Source organism: Sorex araneus, chromosome 1 (genome assembly GCF_027595985.1).
Source record: "Sorex araneus isolate mSorAra2 chromosome 1, mSorAra2.pri, whole genome shotgun sequence".
Lineage (NCBI taxonomy): Eukaryota > Metazoa > Chordata > Mammalia > Eulipotyphla > Soricidae > Sorex > Sorex araneus.
In genome coordinates this window covers 332862416-332882978 of record NC_073302.1, presented here as the reverse complement: position 1 = coordinate 332882978, position 20563 = coordinate 332862416, and the positions used below count along the sequence as shown (strand labels likewise).

The 20563-nt window shown below is 40.5% G+C and overlaps 1 protein-coding gene across 1 annotated transcript in view; it reads right to left on the bottom strand.

The window, feature by feature from the left end:
* Window positions 1–20563, bottom strand: part of SH2D4A (SH2 domain containing 4A) — an 89734-nt gene that overhangs the window by 57078 nt on the left and 12093 nt on the right. Inside the window, exons 3-4 of the mRNA XM_004621555.2 lie at window positions 14882–15041; window positions 13048–13216 (exon numbers count right to left, since the gene is read on the bottom strand). Coding sequence (XP_004621612.2) covers window positions 13048–13216; window positions 14882–15041 — 329 coding nt within the window. The remainder of the gene's footprint in view (window positions 1–13047; window positions 13217–14881; window positions 15042–20563) is intronic.

Here is a 20563-nt window from a genome sequence, read left to right as displayed (position 1 = left end):
AAACAAAGTACTAGCATAAAATTTGCTATTTTATTCATATGTCTATTAAACTTTTGATATTCTTAGTAGACTAATGATTAGAATAATAATCTCCAAGAAGGCAACCACTATGTCAGCTTAATTCACTCTTACCTAAAGCCAGAGCAACCAGAATGGTGGCAGACACTCAGTAGGAGATAGAGAACAGGCTCAGAAAGGATTAAACCTGTTTGAGACCAACACCCAAGGACAGTACGAACACTGTTAATTCACTCTTACCTAAAGCCAGAGCAACCAGAATGGTGGCAGACACTCAGTAGGAGATAGAGAACAGGCTCAGAAAGGATTAAACCTGGTTGAGACCAACACCCAAGGACAGTACGAACACTGCCAGGAAGATTGGTCCCTGGTTGGAAGCCTACCTCAAGTGCTGGGGGAGAAGGAAATTGGGATAGAAAAGGAACCACTATGACAATGATAGTTGGAAATAATCACTCTGGATAAGAACTTCAGGGTGAAAGTAGGTAAAAGAATAAACGTGATGATCTCTCAGTACCTGTATGGCAAACCATAATGCCCCAAAGAAAGGGGGATAGAGGGGGATAAGGGAGAGGGAAAGAGAAGGAATGGAGAGATGGGGGAGGGAGAAGGAGAGGGAGAGAGAGGCAGGCTGAGGGTGGGGGTGAGGAAACTGGAGTCACTGGTCCCACCAATGTGCACTGGAGGAAAGATGAGTTTTGGAATACTATACGACTAAAACGGGAGCATGAACAGCTTCATATGTACATGGAACAACAGTACATGTAACTGTGTACCTCATAGTGACTCAATTTTTAAAAAATGGAGAAGAAGAAAAAAATTAAAACGTATGTAGGGAACCCTAGTTTGATTCCTAGCACCGCATGGTCCCTTACCGCTACAGGGAACACCAACTTCCGACCCCCACACAATACCTGGAGTCTCCTTGGGTGTGTTCAAAAAACAAAAAAAAAATAAAACAATAACAATAAAGTAATAAAGAGCCTTCTTAATCAAGGTTACAGAAGTAGTTTTTTAAATTAAAAAAATTTTTGTTTTTGAATCTTTGTGAGATATACAATTACAAAATTGTTCATGATCGGATTTCAGTCACACAATATTACAATACTCGACCCTTCACCATTGTACATTTCCCACCACCAATGTCCCCAGTATTTCTCCCATCACTTTTTGTTTTGTGTTTTGGAGCCACACCCAATTATGATTAGGACTTATTCTTGGCTCTGTGCTCAGGAATTACTTATGAGGATCAGAAGACCATAATGGTGGTGCTGGGGATTAAATCTGGGTCAGCTACAAGCAAGGTAAGTACCCTTCCCATTGTACTATCTCTGCAGCCCCACAGAAGTAGCTTTAATATTAAGATAATTAAATTCACTGGTCTGTCACTCACTCACCCATGTTTTAAAAGGCAGGCTACTGAAATAATCAGATTATCCCCTTTCAGGCTTTTAAAACTTTATATTAAAATTTAGTTTTCTAATGATAACATAATATTAAGCTTTTGACTATACTAGTAGTTAACTTTCTTTAATTTTTCTCCTAGTTTCCAAGATTTTTTCAGTGCTCTACTAAGCAATGCTCAGAGAGCCCAGGAACCAATCCTGGAGATACCTGGCCAGGCTGTATGAACCAGAACATCAGTGCTCATCCTGAAGAAGTAGAGCTGCTCAGGTTGAGCAATGGTTAGGAGCACCCAGAAGTATTCAGGGAACCCTGGGGTAGCAGGAATTGCACCACCCAGAGACTCTTGCATGAGCTCCAGTCTTTTGAATTATCTCCTTGGTCCCTCTCCTTCTTTTTAAAGACAAGGAAACTGAGTCCCAGAGTGATTCAGTGACTATATCTGGTAATCAGAGAGGTCACTCTACACAGTAGTCAACTTCTAACACAGGGCCCATTGTTTTCCTTCCCAACTCACGTCTTGTGAGTTGGATAATTAACTACAAATAACTTAAAATGCAAAATAAATTGTGTCATCAATTAGTTACATAGAAACTATTTGGGTATTTGGGCTGCTTGAAATTTGACTCTATACACAACTCATAAAATGAATACAATTACTTCCTTGTCTTTTTTACCTACTATACTCAATACTTTGTCTTTCACAAAAATAATACTGAAATGGCTCCTTTATATGTACTAGAAGGAACAAGGCTTTGGGATTATCTGTCTTTTCTCTTCAAATTAATCTTCAAAATTTTAGCTCATATTCCAGGAATGTATTTTCCCATTTTGTTTACACTAACTTCTTATCGTAAGTGTGATCACAGTTTTATTTCAAGGATTGCCAAATGGCTGTCGGCCAACAAGAACCAGGAATACCCAGATGGTTCTATCAAATTCAGGCTCAGAGATCTGCTCTAGTTGGGCACAGACTTCACCATCCATATACTCCTCAAGATTCAGTACCTACACTTCATTACTTAAGAGATACCTTCTGATACTACTTTTATCCCTTTATAGAGTCCAAATGAAACCCAATACGTGTTTACTACTAAAAAGGAATATTCCCACAATAATTAAATGCTAAAAAATTGAGGCTTATTCTTTCTATTCATCCACTGATGTCTGATTCTAATACCTTGCTTCTGTGTCACTCCTTTATAAAGAGCCAAAACCCAGCTTTAGAGAAGATACAAAGCTTGACATTTACTTGGAAGAGATGTATGAAAAACAGAAAGTCAAGTGGAAGTCACTCATTGTGGCTTCAAATCATTTGACAGGTTGCTCCTTTAATGTTATCTCCTCATGCTCACTTGATGTATTTTCTGTTGAAACTGTGAGGAAACCCTCCTTAATAACTAGAGTGACACAAGGAAATATTGAAATTCAGGTTAGCACAGATGGTTGCTGCTTACAGCTGAAGAGAAATTTATGAGAAATGATCTAAGTGAACAGATTCCTTCTCTTTAGCCAGCTCCTGAATTGTCTGTGGGTAAACGTGTGAGGCATGTCCTAGATAGTCAGGAAGTAATGCAGCCACAAGTGAGTGTTCTCTCATCCTTTAATCCCTTATTAGCCCTAGTCTAAATTTATTTTGTCATGCTAACCCATGAGAAAGGTATGCCAATGAGCTCACTTGTTACCAAGATATTTAAAAGTCTGTCATTTTATAAAGAAAACAGTCATAATTATTTTAGTCAGAGCATAAATCCAATACTTCTGACAATTTTCCCCATTATTTGATAATATTAAACAATAGCAGAAAAAATCTGCTATGTGTCCACAATCCCTTATTAACAATTATTAAATTCAAGATCAGTGAAAATATATAGATCAAATTGAAAGGAAATTGTGCTCTGAAACAATATGAGACACTTTATGGTATTAATGGCATCTGATTCCAGCATCTGCCTCAAACTTTTTTTTCTTTTGGGTCACACCCGGCAATGCACAGGGGCCACTCCTGGCTCTGCACTCAGGAATTACTCCTGGTGGTGCTCGGGGGACCATATGGGATGCTGGGAATCGAACCCGGGTCGGCCGCGTGCAAGGCAAGTGCTCTACCTGCTGTGCTATTGCTCCAGCCCCTGCCTCAAACTTTGCATGAGAACCACATATCATGTACAGTTCATATGTTTTCTAAAATTTATGAAGATAGTCTGACTCTTAAATATCTGACGCAGTGTTTGAATAAGGAAGGGCTAGATTGTGTTATTGAGTATTCCACATAGAAAGTGAGGTCCACTCCTGTAAGCAGAATAGCTTCCCCAAATGTCTACATATTAATCTTTAAAACATGCAAATCTGTTATAATATATGACAAAATAAATTGCACAGGTTTTCATTATAAACTATGGCCCATGGACCATGAGACTGTGTTCCCTTGTTTTGCATGCAGCCAATTCTGGTTTAATCTCTTGGCCTAGCAGAACTCCTGGCAGATCCCTGAGCAAAAAGCCAGGAGTAAGTCCTGGCATTGTCTGTGTGGCCCCTAAACAAACAAGTAAACAAAAGAAAACTATAAACCTTAAAATGGGGACATTATCTCGGATGATCCCATGGTCTCCATCTAATCACATGAGTAGAAATCTTTCTCCAGCTGGAGTTTAAGAGATTCCATTAAGATAAAGTCACTACAATCTTGAAATTGTCTATGTTCTATGCAAGAGAAAACTTTCATTCTTTAATCCACAGATAATTAAATCATACAGTAGTTGTTCTTATTTTTCCGAACTACTTTGCTTATAATATCCACTTGTTTAATCCATATTGCAGCAAGTTGATTACATTCTTCCTTATAGCTGAATACTATTCCAATGTGTATTATAATTCTGTCAATGGATACCCATGTTAAATTCCATATCATAGCTACTATGTTAAGTGTATATGCCCGTGTGTGTGAATGTTGTTATATCCTGAAAGTAGATACCAAGAAGTTTATTTATTAGGTCATATAGCAGCTCCATTCTTACTTTTCTGAGAAATCCTCGCACTGTTTTCTGTATGAGTTGAGCAAAGTTATTCCTGCCAACACAGAGAGTTTTCAGGGTTTGTTTTTTTTAGTTTTTGTTTTTCATATGTCCCATTCTCATTGGTACATGATGATATCTCATTGTCATTTTAATTAGATTTACCTGATAAAAGTGATAAAGAACAACTTTTCATGTGCCTATTTAGCCATATCCATCTATCTTCTTCAGAGAAGTGCCTGTTCATTTCCTCTCCCATTTCTGATTGGGTTTGCGGACTTTTTGGTGATTGATCCTTATGAATTATTTATATAACCTAGATATTAATCATCTATCTGATGTGTTTATTTAGAATATTTTCTCCCATTCAGTTAGGTGTCATTTAGTTTTAGGCCATCTTTCTTTTGTGTTTCAAAAACTTTTAATTTTGATGCAGTCCCATTTGTTTATTTTTGTTCCTGTTGCCTTTGCCAAGGATATCGTGTTATTTAAAACAACTTTGAAGGCCAAATTTTGGTACATTATGCCTATATTTTGCAGATTCTGATTTAATATCAAGGATTTTGTGCAAAGTATGAGATATGGCTTCAAGTGTTGATGTATGGTTATCCAATTTTCCCAAAACCATTTGTTGAAGAAGCTAACTTTACACTCCACTGCATGTACCTCAGTTTCTCTGTCAAAAAATCAGTTGACTGGCACACATTCAAAAGAACAAAAGCAACCAATGCTGGGATGGATGTGGGGGGAAAGAGACGCTCTTTCACTGTTGGTGGGAATGCTGACTGGTCCAGCCTTTTTGGAAAACAATATGGACAGTCCTTCAAAAACCAGAAATTGAGCTTCCATATAACCCTGCAATATCACTTCTGGGAATATATCCCAAGGGAGCAAAAAAGCACAGTAAAAATGACATCTGTACCTATATGTTCATTGAAGCACTGTTTACAATAAGTAGAGTCTGGAAACAACCCAAGTGCCCGAGAACAGATTACTGGTTAAAGAAACTTTGGTACATCTACACAGTGGAATACTATGCAGCTGTTAGGAGAGATGAAGTCATGAAATTTGCTTATAAATGGATAGACATGGAGAGTATCATGCTATGTGAAATGAGTCAGAAAGGTACAGTTATAGAAGGACTGCACCCATTTGTGGAATATAAAATAGCATAACATGAGACTGACACCCAAGGACAGTAGATATAAGGGTCAGGAAGACTGCTCCATAGCTGGAAGCCTGCCTCATGAGTGGGTGGGGAGAAGGCAGCTGAAATAGAGAAGGAATCACTAAGAAAATGATGGTTGGAGGAATCGGTTGGGATGGGAGTTGTGTGCCTAAAGTAGATAAAGGACCAAACATGATAAGCTCTCACTATTTGCATTGCAAACCACAATGCCCAAAAGTAGAGAAAGAGTATGAGGAATATTGTCTGCCATGGAGGCAGTAGGAGAGTTGGAAAGGTGGGGGGATACTGGGGATATTGGTGGTAAGAAATGTGCAGTGGTGGAGGGACGGGTGTTTGATCATTGTGTGATTATAACTCAAACATGAAAGCTTATAACTATATCTCACAGTGAATCAATAAAATAAAATAAAATAAAATAATTTTTTAAAAATCAGTTGACTACCCAAGGATAATAGAGATAAAAGCCAGGAGGATCTCTCTATCACTTGGAAGCTGGCCTTACATGCTGGAGGAAAAGGCAGCTGAGACAGAGAAGGGACCACTAAGTGGATGATGCCTGGAGGGCTCTCTGGGGATGGGAGATACATGCTGAAAGTAGACTATAGACTAAACATGCTGGCCACTTACTATCTGCATTGCAAACCATAACACCCAAGAGAGAGAGAAAGAGAGAGAGAGAAAGAGAAAGAGGAAGAGGAAGAGGAAGAGGAAGAGGAAGAGGAAGAGAAAGAGAGAAAGAGTGAAAGGGAATGTGTCTGCCACGGAGGCAGGTGGGGGTGATGGGGTGGGAGTCAAGGAAAACTGGTACCATTGTTGGTGGGAAATATATAAGGTGAAGGAACGGGTTGGAATATTATATGACTGAAACCCGATCAGGAACAACTTTGCAACTTTGCACACTGTATATCACTGTGACTCAATAAAAAAGTTTATGGAAAGAATTTCATTGGAATTTGGGTGGGGATTGTGTTGAACCTATATAATAATTAGGTACAGTGTTCATTTTGACAGTGCTGATTATTCCAATCCATGTATCCCTGTATCACTGTCATCTCACTGATCATAGATTTGCTCAAGCGGGCACCGGTAACGTCTCCATTTGTCCCAGCCCTGAGATTTTAGCAACTCTCTTTACTCATTATTCCCACTGGTGCCGCATTGTAGGCTCTTTCAGGGTAAGGGGAATGAGACTCATCATTGTTACTGTATTAGGCATATTGAATATGCCACAGAGAGTTTGCCAGGCTCTGCCGTGTGGGCAGGATGCTCTCAGTACCTTGCCAGGTTCTCTTAGAGGGAGAACTAGGCTATCAGAAGTTGCGTGGCCACTAATGTGGCTGTGCGCTTCCAGGAGTATTGTTTTATAGTCTCTGGATCTTGGCCATTGATGGGATTACACGATGCCAGGAGCAGTTTGTGAGTGTGGCTGCCAAGCTACTGGAAAATGGAGGGTCTGGGTGGAGGAGACCCAGTCCCAATCCGAGCAGGCTTGGAGATTCCAATTCATGTACATGGAATGTTTTCCCATTTACTAAATCTTTTATCTTTTTTCACAAGTGAATTATAGTTTTTGTGCTATAGGTATTTCACATCTCTTGTGAAGTTGTTTCTTAGGTACTTAATATTTTTGGACACTATTTTGAATGGAGTAGAGTCTTTGATCTCTTTCTCTTCTGATTGTACCTCTTCTTCTGACTCATTTCACTCAGCATGATATTCTTCATGTCCAGTCACTCATAAGCCAATTTCATGATTTCATTTTTTCCTAACAGCTACATAGTAATCCATTGTGTAGTTGTACCATAGTTTCTTTATCCAGTTGTCCTCAGATACTTGGTTTATTCTCAGATTCTGGCTATTGTAAATAGTGCAGCAATGAAGATAAAAGTGCAGATGGTTTTTCTGCTGTGTGTTTCTGAGTCATATGGAAGCTCAGTTTTTAGCATTTTGAGGAATGCCCATAATGTTTTCCAAAAAGGCTGGACCAGTTGTCATTCCCATTAACAATGAAGGAGAGTCCCTTTCTCTTCACATCTGTGCCAGCACTGGTTGCTTTTATTCTTTTTGATATGTGCCAATCTGTAGTATGAGATATCTCATTGTTGTTTTAATTTGTATCTCCCTTGTGATTAGTTCTGTAAAGCATTTTTATGTGCCCTTTGGCCCTTTGTATTTCTTTTTTGAAGAAGTTTCTATTCATTATCTCATTCACTCTGAAAATTCAAGAAATGGCTGAGAGAGAACTGTATGGCACATCTGGGAAGCATCACAATGTGAAGCAGACTGTCAAGGTTCCAGGCAGTAAAATAGTGAATCCAATTCTTGATACAGGGATACATATATGTAGTGCTCTAATTCCTCACACCAGCCACTATCATCACAAAGGCTGAGATGCCTGTTGTGATTTTACAAAGAACCATTCTTAGGCAGCGAGGGACTCCAACAGGGGTAGGGGACTATTCTAGAGAAAGACAGCAATGCTTGTGGGGTAAGTGGTGCCAAGGATTTTACTGAGGTCAGCAGTATCCAGGTCATGCATGTCCACTGCTGGACTCTCTTTCAGCCCTGTACTCTTAAGATACACTGTTTTCTTCCCTTGAAGTTTGTCTTATCATTCTTTTAACCTGATTTTATCTTATTTTAACTATTACTACTAAATAAAGATAATTAAAATATAATTAAAAAGCAACTTTGAGATTTATCCCAAGTCAAAGGGGAGCCCTATGACTGTGTTCATCTCTGTTTTCAAAGATAATAAGAAAAACTTAAAAAGTACACTAAGGTATCTAAATACAGAAGTCCAGTCTATTCGTTTGCCTCAAGTCCATTCTAAGGGGTCAGTATTAATTGGAAGCACTGACTCTAATATGAAAGTTTCTACAACATTTAATGCGCATCTTTATTTGGGTTGAATTTAATATTCATGGGCTCTACATAGCTTTGGAGAGATTTTATATCAGATAACTAAAGGGTTCTTTCAGTTTGGACTTGGAGAATCCTTATTAAAATATGTGACACTTTTTTTCTGGCAATTGTTTGTCCATGTGAAAATTTACAGACTTAACAGGTTATTTTAACTTTAATAGATCTTGAAGTTTTTCTTCTTAAATTGTATTCCTTTTATCACTGTATCACTGTATCACTGTCATCTTGTTGTTCATTGATTTACTCAAGCGGGTGCCAGTGATGTCTCCATTCGTCCCAGCCCTGAGATTTTAGCAGCCTCTCCTTACTCTTCTTTTCCAGCGACTGGAGGCTTCTTTTAGGGTCAGGGGAATGAGACCTGTTATTGTTACTGTTTTTTTGCATATCAAATATGCCACAGGGAGCTCGCCAGGCTGTGCCATGCAACAGGATACTCTTGGTAATTTTCTGGTCTCTCCGAAAGGCATATATATTTATTTCCCTCTATCATGATGTGTTACATGGCCGCAAAGTGGCCATGCAGTCCAGGAACATGTTCACTCATGTGTGAGGCTCAGCCTGAGAGTGTGGAAAGTGGCCTGGAGCATGGAGGTGGTTGGGTAGTGGAGCGCGGCTGCGAGGGTTGGGTCCCTTGGGGTGGGGAGGGCTCTCACCTGCCCCCCTCTGGGGCATCCTAAGTAAAAACAGCCTGGCGTGGAGTCTGGTGGCATTGTTATGAGGGCCTCATTTTATGCTCCCTTTCGGGAGAAGCAGCCGTGAGTTCTGGAGGGTGGCTGATGAGCAGATTATCTGGCGCAGGTAGGAGGTGGCTTATGGGTATGACCCCCAGGTCACTGGAGACTAGGGGAAGCTGGGAGAGGATCTCTGCTCCCGGGTCCCATTGAGCCAAAAGTCTAAGATCACTAAGTTCCACATTGCCTGGGTTCTGTAGGACTTTGCTTATGCAAATAAAATTTTAATGACCATATACTTCTAGTATGATTACAAGCAAGGATAATTGATATATAAAAACCCTTGTTATTCAAATCTGATTTGCAGTTTAGAAACAGATATTGATGGATTTCTAAAGGTCTGGCCAGAGTTTCTCACTAGTTCTCATATAAAGAAGCAGGTCTGGATAAGAGGACAAATTATTTTAAATGTTTTAAATCTGGGACTGGAGAGATAGTGTAGAAGGTAAGGTGTTTGCCTTCCTCACAGCTGACTTGGGGTCCATCACTGGAACCAGATAAAGTCCCCCAAGCACCACCAGGCGTGATCTCTGAGTTCAGAGGCAGGAGTAAGCCCTAAACACTGTGAAGTATGACCCCCCAAACAAACAAACAAACAAATAAAATATGCTAAAATTATGATGATGGGGGAATTAGAGTATAGACACAAACCATGGACATTCTGATTTGGGAGGGATACATTGTGAACTCTTTGGATTGAGTTTTTTTCAAAGAAAAGCAAGTGATGATGACCACCATCTCTTCGAGCACTGATTTATTCATCTATAAGAAAGAATAGTTTTCACATTGTCTACTTCACTGAAGTATTGAGTAATGAAATAACAATATCAGAAGGAATTCTGTGAACTCATATTCACAAGTAGAATTCATATGCTTAATGCTAGATATCAAATCAATTTACATATGGCCATACCACTCCAAGAAACACTGGATATTCCTAATGTCTCTAAACTGGATTCTTGTTTGCTTCTGAAACCAATTCTTTCTCTACTTGAGACTCACCACCAGTTTGAGTGATGTAGTGACACTCAAACTGGTGGTAGATTTGGAACACTGAATGCCTTAATTTCTGTTATCAACAGTTCAGTAAATTTTGATGCCTAAATTTTAAAAATTGAAAAATTTCCCTACTTCTCCAGATGTTCCTATTTTGTACATATGGGTCTAGTACACCTGGGTACTTTTTAATGAATGATCATATCACTCATTCTTAGAATAACTTTTTCATTTTATATATTTACATATATATGTATATGTACATATGTCCATATTTTAACATCATTCAAGCAATTTTTCTGATGCAGGAAAAGATGAAAAGCAAAACTATAAAGACTTTCACTGATTGTTTTCATTAATGCTAAATATGTACCTAAACGCATTTTACCTTTCATATTACCCCAATCTCTTCCTGAAAAATATTTTAGCAGATATTTAAGGAGTAGAACATGCTATTTTATAGTATTGATATAGTAAAATTATACTGACCATAAAATTATTTTAATTTGTATTTATTCTTTCAGCATAGATTTTTTTTGTTTGTATGTTTGATTTTTGGCCACACTCTGTAGTGCTCAGGGCTTACTCCTGGCTCATTACTCAGGGATCACTCTCTGGCTGGACTCAGGGAACCATATGTGGTGCTGGGGATCAAACCTCTGTTGAGTGTATGCAAGGTAAGTATCCTACCTACTGTACTATCACCTGGGACCCTTGATAGTCTTTGATTTCTTTTTCTAAGAATACTTTATAATTCAAGTACAAATATAAGTATGCAACATTTAATGCTTTTGAAGGATGATTTATTTATTTACTCTTATTTTTGACCGTCGATGGAGGTCAGAACTCCGGATTCCTTCTCTCACTTGAGTGAGACATGATATTCCCAGCATAGCTCTTTCGATTCCTCATTACTGAACAAAAGGGGCAAATTGTACGTACATGCCAGGTCTGTTCCTTTGCCTATCTTGTTAAGTAAAGTGTTCTTTTGAACAAGACCATACCCATTCATTTATGTATGGTTGTGACAAACTGAATGATCTACAAAGCCTTAAGTGTTAACTACCTGAAGCACTTTGATGGCCCATGTTATATAAGACAATGCACTGTAGCACTGTCATCTCATTATTCATCAATTTGCTCGAGCGGGCACCAGTAATGTCTCCATTGTGAAACCATACGCCAAGGGTAGCTTGTCAGGCTCTGCCGTGCGGGATATAAGACAATAATAAGGAAAAATTAAAATATCTTTAAATGCAAAAATCTATTCCTAGAGCTCTTTTTTCCCTCTTTCAGTTCTGTAGGACAACACTGCCACAGGTAGCTTAGATTTATTTGGGTTACTCCCATCACAGTGCTCCCATTCCTCTGTGTTTATTTGTAACTTCTTTCTTTGTTCTCTGTTGACTTGTAAATATTGTTTTTCTCTTCTTCTTGAGTTCTTTGTATAGTTTATTCAGAGCCATGTCCTTTTGTATGGGCACAGGAAGATAGTAGTAAATGCTATGCTTTTGTAATGTGGGAGTCATTTGACTCTACATGATATTTTTCTCCTGGGCATCTGTTCTCTCGACTTAAGCCTCAGTTGCCCTTACTTCCTAGGACCCCCAAAGGCAGGGTCCCAATGAGGACCCCAGGGCAAACGGTGAGCTATGTGCTACTCTGGCATTGAGATGGGCCTGGCCAAAGTGCCTAATGCTTAACTATAAGTTAAGAGATTGGTCATGGACACTTGCTGTCATGATCCAAAAAGTAATAACTAGATTTGGGGCCTGCTAAGGTTAGGAATGATTCATCTGGCCTGAGCACTGTAGTCTGAGTCTGTGGCAAGATGTTCCCAGGAGAGCTGCCCTACAAGCCTCAATGTATCTCTTACTGTGCCCATACAGAAATAATGAATATTAAGATGTTAATTAAGATGCTAGGAGGAGAGGAATGCCTCCAGGTAGTGTTTCTGCCCTGGAGCCTGATGGGCAGTCAGAAGGGCTTTCTTATGTTGATTTTGCTACTAGACTGGGTATAGCATGAGCCCAGAGGGCACAGTGGAGAGAGACAATGGGGAGAGGAAGTAAAGGGAAGTCAGGGAGTCCTTGGGGAAGATAGAGTCAGAGTCAGAATCTAGAGAAGCAGTCAGAGTCAGAATCCAGAGGGGGGAGGGGGAGAGAGAGAGAGAGAGAGAGAGAGAGAGAGAGAGAGAGAGAGAGAGAGAGAGAGAGAGAGAGAGAGAGCCGAGGCTTTGAGATAGAGCGTGGAGAGATGAGCGGGAGAGACAAGAGGAGCCGGGAATGAGGGGCAGTGTGAGACTAGAATGGGGGCTCAGAGAGACTGGAACAGGTGCGTGGAGAGAATGGAATAAAGAGCAACTGATCAATCAACTGGCTTGGCCCTTGTTTCCTCTTCTGTCTGCCCCAGACCACCCGGGCCTGGTGAACAGCCCAGGATCACCCCCTCCCCAACCTGGGCAGCAAATGGGGAGAGCTGCCAGGGCTTTTTCCCAGGTGCCCCTGGGAGAGATTTTGCACAGTCCCATTTAAAAAGGTATTCACCATTTTTATGAAGTAGCAGGTAAGCCCAAATCTTCATAATTAAAGTAACAATAGGACAGGGTTATTACAATAATTACAATTATTACAATACCCTTCAAATTGGGCAGGGTAATCTTGCCCCAGTAAAGCCAATTTAAGATCATAATTTTCAATTCCAAACACCTCAGTGTTGCCAATATCTTCTCAATTTATGCTGTTCTTTACAATTATAGATATGAAAGACTTACTGTAGCTTTCTCTTTTTCCTGGGGGTGTGCTGGTCTAGAGAGCTGCCCCAACTTCTCTTCTATTGCTTTCTTACACATGTCCTGAGTCTCCAAGTTATCTGGCTGCTGCGCATCATAGTAGCATTGTGTTGTTTTCAGACTATTTGCGAACTCTTTGTTTTGAGTTTTTCTGAAGAAAAGCAAATGAAGAATTATTAAAAATATTCTTCATGGGGCTGGAGTGATAGCACAGCGGGTAGGGCGTTTGCCTTGCACGCGGCTGACCCAGGTTCAAATCCCAGCATCCCATATGATCCCCTGAGCACCGCCAGGGGTAATTCCTGAGTGCATGAGCCAGGAGTGACCCCTGTGCATTGCCGGGTGTGACCCAAGAAAAAGCAAAAAAAAAAAAATATTCTTCAGCATGGATGTATTTTCCAAATAGATATCTACATTCAAATTCTGTAAAAAAGTAGTAGATATAATTTGCTAAGATTAAAATATGCTGTTCATAATACATATTTGCTAAGTAATTATAGATATTAACTACGGCTTCATAATAACCTGTTGTTCTTGCTCAAAATAATTATATAATCTCTATGGTGTCTTAGTGACACCAGACTGAATTCAGGTTTCTCCAACCCCAAGTTGAGAAGCAAAACTGTTAGAGTGCAATATCTTTTTATGACCATTATTAAAAATACTTATGTTCCAAACATTCCTGTATGGCTTTAAAATCACAGAATTTGTTGGCTTGTTACCAGCCCTTAGGAACTAAGTTTGAGCGGGCACCAGTAACGTCTCTCATTGAGAGACTAATTGTTTTACCGTTTTTGGCATATCCAATACGCACGGGTAACTTGCCAGGCTTAAGGCCAACATATTCATTTCTATTACACCATCTCAGAAAAACACTGTCTCTGTCCAAGAAACAGCAGGTTTCACAATGGCTACCCAGGGAACTCAACAGAACAGATCCATCAGAGATCTCATTGCTACCACTAATTATTTTCCTAAATTTCTAGCTCATATGTCACTTATTAAAAAAAAATCTTTTCACTTCCCACAAATTTCAAACCTATAGGTATTACCTCAAGGTGCTTTAAAAGCAGAATTTCTTAGCTAGGAGCCATATGGCCCCAGGTGGGCGCCCAGGAGATTCTAAAGGGGCCACAAATGAGTACCACTTCTAATTGTTCAGCACTTGCCTATCTATCTGACTGTCTGTCTGTCTATCCATTTATCAAACAACTCAGAAGAACCTCATAAGGAATCATATGACCATAAAGAATATACTAATCTAGAATTTCTCCATTTCTATAGAACAGAATGGCATACCTAAATCTCAGTTTATAACTTAATTACAGCAGATATCACAGTCAGTTTGGATGCAGTAATTAGTGTACATTCCTATTCTTTTCCTAGACTAGACATCCTTTGTTTGTCTTTTATGTCCTGGAGCATCACACACCGTGAGCACCTGAACGTTCTGCTTACTCAGATTCCCACACCTAGTCTTCTTAAGACACGAACTTGATCAGTTAATTAACATTTCACTAATATTCCTGACACTCAGTTGTGCTGGTAATGCTCTAGCATGATTCTGGTGAAGTTACCTAGCGCTGGGGAAACCACATCCCTGTCAAAACTCGAATGATAATGGACAATGGAATAGCTGATATAATAACATAACTAAAATGAAGAGAATAACACCACATCTAAAAAAATTTGTGAAAGATCTCAAATTACTTTTGTAACCCCCAAATCCCACTCAAATTTTCCACTAGATTCTGTAGACAAGGGCATTGTTTTTATAAAGTTCAGGTAGTTTCACACTAGTTTGTAGATGTCTTACCTGAGCTCTTCTGCATCTTTCTCTGCTGCCAGCCGGGCTCTCTCAGCAATAATTTCATTACAGAGCACATCATAGGGCTTATCTAGATGGTGTTCACCCATCACCCAGACCCAGACTTCCTTATCAGCTCCCAGTTTCCAATGAACAGATTTGCCATTCTCTGAAAGCAAAAAGAATTTTTAAAAAATAAACAAATACTTTTTGTCATTAATTATTGTATGTCTCAATGGTACAGTGTGAAATTGAGTCCAATCACCAGACAACCCCACATCTCTAGCACAACGATGTCTAAACCACTCTAAGTATGTGGGGTTTAGACACTGAAACAACAGCAATAAAGAAAAAGGAAGGGTGTATAACTTACTGTATAACTTGAACAAATTATTTAATTTCTATGAGCCTCAAATACTTCATCAGCAAAAATGGAATACCAATATCAACCACTGAGAATTGATGGGGGTGTAGGCAGGCTGTGACCAGTCAATAGACTTCTTAATTTGCTCGAGCGGGCACCAGTAACTTCTCCATTGTGAGACCTGTTACTGTTTTTGGCATATCGAATACGCCACGGGTAGCTTGCCAGGCTCTGCCACGCGGGCGAGATACTCTAGATAGCTTGCTGGGCTCTCCAAGAGGGGCTAAGGAACTGAACCCGGGTTGGCTGCATATAAGGCAAACTCTCTACCCACTGTCTATCGCTCCAGCTCCCTGTGCTATCACTCCAGCTCCTATTTACAGTGCTATTTACTATGGTATTATTATTTACTACGGTATTTATGAGTGAAGTCCTACGGAACCCAGGTAATGTGGAACTTTGTGATCTTGGACTTTGGGCTCAACGGGACCCAGGAGAAGAGATCCTTCTCCCTGCTTCCCCTAGTCCCAGTAACCCGGGGGTCACACCCATAAACCACTTCCTACCTGCACCACTGACACCCTCCAGAACTCACGGCTGCTTCTCCCGGAAGGGAGCATAAAATGAGGCCTCCATAACCATACCACTAGACTCCAGGCTGCTTTCCACATGCTCGGGCCGAGCCTCATATGTAAGTGAACATATCCTGGACCACACGACCACTTTTGCAGCCGTATGACATATCATAACACACTCCCTGTGTTGCAAGCCATAATGCCCCAAAGTAGAGAGAGAGTATGGGGAATATTGTCTATCATGGAGGCAGAGGGAGGGTGGGAAAGGGGGGGTATATTGGGGATAGTGGTGGTGGGGAATGTGCACTGGTGGAAGGATAGGTGTCTGATCATTGTGTGATTGTAACCCAAACAGGAAAGTTTGTAACTATCTCACAGTGATTCAATAAATTTTTTTTAAAAAAGACACTTCCTACCCATTTTCTATAATCACCACACCATATTTGATGTTGTTCAGACAGTAGGCAACAAATCATAGAGGGAAACACACATACACACACACACACAGACACACACACATATATATCTTGGAGAACCTGGCAAGCTACCAAGCTACCAAGAGTATCCCGCCTGCATGGTAGAACCTGGCAAGCTATTCGTGGTGTATTCGATATGCCAAAAACAGTAACAACAACGGGTCTCATTCCCCTGACCCTGAAAGAGCCTCCAATACATTGGGAAAGACGTAAGGAGAGGCTGCTAAAATCTCAGGGCTGGGACAAATGGAGACATTACTGGCACTCGCTCAAGTAAATCAATGAACAACAGTATGACAGTGATACAGTGATACAATAGGCAGACTAGGCACAGCGGGGTCTTTTCCTAGTGTCTGCCACAAGACAGGAGCTCAACAGATGCTAACTTTACCATCACTTCTATTATTTACTATATGGTAGCTCAGGGTTTTACACCAGCTTGTGAAAAGATAGTACTACTGGTGTGAAAGTGGGTAGGCTGATTAAAATAGCCCTTGGTTACAACTGGTCCAGGGATCACCTTAGGTTCTTGATCCCATGTTTCTGAGATATGGCCACAGGGGTCATGTTAACTTGAGTCCTGGGGAAGGGTAGGCATTCCTCAGACAGACTGAGAGGCATTGTTCCTGCAGTCAAGGTCCTAGAACAAACCTCTTCCTGGTGATTGTGGTGTACAGTTGATTACAACCAAGATCCTTAGGTCCCAAATAGCAGTGTTGAGTGTGTGAAAAGAGTCTCTCCTGCTGAGGCTGTGCCCTGCCTTCCTAACTCACTGGGAAATGGAAAGCACCTTCTTCCTGCTTATTCTTGACCTATTCCTTACTGCTGTCTCAGAATACATTAAAATAGCAGGCTGCTCAAAGTCAGATTTGTTCTTTGTTTTGGTGATTCCACTCTTATCAATATGAATAGGAATTCTCTGAGTAGAATGAGGCATGGAGCAATAGGCAGGATCAGTCATCACCAAGCACAAGTTATCCAGAAGGAAACTGGATACAGACATCTTTCAGACTTGGCTCTCAGGAACCTGGGAAAGTAGCCTCAGTGTGCCTCCTGGCGTTGGGCTGGCCATTGTTTGTGGCAAAGAAGAATGGTTCACTTAGTTTATAAAACTGTCATACTTCATAAAACTTTAGTCAGATGTCAGAAATAGACTCCTAACAGAGAAGCACAGAAAACCGTCACTGTTTGAATTATTCCTTACCTCCAGAGCTCTTTGAAGAGATCAAAAGCAGAGATACTATGGAGGCATCAAACAGTTTCACAAGAATCCTGAAGTTACTCATAGGAATGGAGGTCACTAAACTAAACTTAGTGTTAGTTCTGTACCGTCAGTTTCACATCAGCGTGAGGGGACACTGTGCAGGATTCCGCTGAAGTTCATTACACACATGCTGAGCTTCTGTCTCTGAGCCTGATGCAAAACTGGAGGTTGCAGGACTAAAAACGAATTCAATAAAAACAGATGTGGCCATATATCCAAGAAGCCCTATAGTCCAGAAGAAAGAGCAAGGCAAGTTACCTTGCTCCAATAATGTTTACTGTCTATTTACAATGTGCCAGGCTCTGAGGTAGAAATACTTATGAATAAGAGAAGTGGGACCTGGAGAAGGAGAACATTGAATAACAAATTGAATATAAAAACAATATATTTGGGAAAGTGTGTCAAAGCATACTATGAAAATGCTTAAGAATAGGAGGGGGCTGTAGTGATAGCACAGCAGGTAGGGCATTTGCCTTGCACATGGCTGACCCGGGTCATCCCATATGGTCCCCCAAGCCCCCAAGCACTGCCAGGAGTAATTCCTGACTGCAGAACCAGGAGTAACCCCTGTACATCGCCGCATGTGACCCAAAAAGAAAAAAAAAAGGGAATAGGAGGGAATGGAGAGATTACTGTAAGGGTTAAAGTGCTTGCCTTGCATGTGGCTGACCAGAAATTACTCCTGGACATAGAGCCAGGAGTAGTCCCCTAAGTTCCACAGGTTGTACTCCACTCCTTCCCCCAAAGTGGAAAAAACCTAAGAGGAAAAATAATCCATACTGTGTATCTATTTATGGGGTCAGAGAGATAGTTGGGGGTGGCTTTTCATATTTTTATTGATTAAAATAATATGACTTATAATACTATTAGTGATGGTCTCTCATGCACATAATTCCAACACCATACACATCACCAGTACACCCACTTCCCTCCCTGAAGTTCTTGCCTTAAATGTTGCTGACCCTGGTTTGATTATCCAGCACTGCAAATAGTCCCCTGAACACCACCAGGGATCACTCATGAGCACAGATTTAAGAGTAGCCCTGAACACTTTTGGGTGTGGTTCCCCAAATCCAAAAACAAGAACAAAAATTCAGAAGAAGAACTAACTTGCTTTGGGGGTTTAGGGAACAAACATAATCACAATAGTGTAAAGTCCTGTGAAGATCTGGAAGTTGGAGAAGTTGTTTTAGAAAGACAGAGACCAGAAGCAGATTCAAAGTTAGATACAAGGAAAAAAGGAAAAATTACAGAGGGAGAATTTTATGAGTACCTGGAGGGGTAGACAGTCAGGGTCTCAGCTAGAGTCAAAGAGGATTTTAAAAGTTCCCTGGGGATGATCAGGCAGAGAGCTGAGGGTTGCATAGCAGAGGTCTCACTATCACTGTCACTGTCACTGTCATCCTGCTGCTCATTGATTTGTTTGAATGGGTACCAGTAACTTCTCCATTGTGAGACTTGTTGAAACTGTTTTTGGCATATTGAATACGCCATGGAGAGCTTGCCAGGCTCTGCTGTGTGGGCAAGATACTCTCTGGAGCTTGCCAGGCTCTTTGAGAGGGGCGGAGAAATCGAACCCAGGTCAGCTGCATGCAAAGCAAACACCCTATCTGCTGTGCTATTACTCCAGCCCCTAAGATTCTAGTATTACTGAGAAACTGATTGTGAACACACACACACATTTGTGTATATAATGGCATTTCACTTCACAAAGTCTGAGATTCCTCTTTAACAAACAGAGGTAATTAAGTTTGATTTGAAAACTATCCCCAAAGTATTAGCTTCCTAATCCAGTGAGCAATAAGAAACCACTGGCTATCCCTGTGTAGTTGACACCAGGACACCAGGAGTAGGGGTTGACCTGGAGTCTATAGTAAGTGTGTGGCCAGTGGTAATGAGGTGGTGTTCAGTGAAGGGGTGTGAAGAGAAAGATGTAAGAATAAGAGCATCAGTGTGATAACTGGGCTTCAAAAGGGCAATGAAAAGATGGTTCAGGCGCTAAGCTGGGAAACAACTTAAGATGTTGCCAATATTTTGAGACTCATAGGGAAGAAAGTAGGTAGACACAGTGACAGCAAAAAATAAATTACATGAGGTGTAATATTATGGGCTATTTTGGAAATATAGAGTGAATTATTTTAAATTATACTAGAAACATGTGAAGAGGCTCAGAGAATTCTGAAATACAGAATTGGGGTTCAGAGGTGAAGTCCAGATTGACCATAAAGGTTTGGATGCTATTAGCGAAGCTGTTGGTATAGACCTTACATAGCTTCTGAATCTTTAGGCTGTGACCCCAAATAGGGATCATGTAACTTTTAAAATGTCTGCATTAAAATACATTTCTTTCTCTATGGGCCAGAGAGATAGTACAGCAGGTAAGGCGCTTGCCTTACATGAAACTCACCCAGGTTCGATCCTCAGCACCATATGTAGTCCTCTGAGCCCTACCAGAAGTGATTGCTAAGCACAGAGCCAGGAGTAAGCCCTGAGCACACCTGGGCAGGGCCCCCAAATCAACAGTAAAATGAAATAAAATTTCTTTACAATTTATTATCAATAAACATCTGGTTTGTGTACTTATTTAATATACTTATAAGCCTACAGTGATATAAATATTTACTGAGAGAAAAGGGGTTGCAAGTGGAAAATGTTTAAGAAGGTCTGGCATAGATCACAAGGAAAATGAGACTTGAGTAACATCTTCAACCACCAGTCCATGAACATGGCCAGTTGGCTAGTGTTGAAGGGTTGAAAACCGCTGCCCTACTGCTTTGATTATAACTGCCAGTTCCAGGACTGATACACAGGCAAGAGCAGGTCCCAGGTGTTAAATTGTTCAAAACACCTGTGGTTTAGAAGGTGCTTTTTTCCTGACTGTGCTTTAGTCCTAAAACCAAAGATAAAATGAGAGAAATAAAGAGTCTAATTCTGCAACAGAACAGAAGAGGATCTGACTGCCCAGATCACCGAGTTGTGAGAAGGAAGACGGGGGAGGCCACTGTGCTGGGA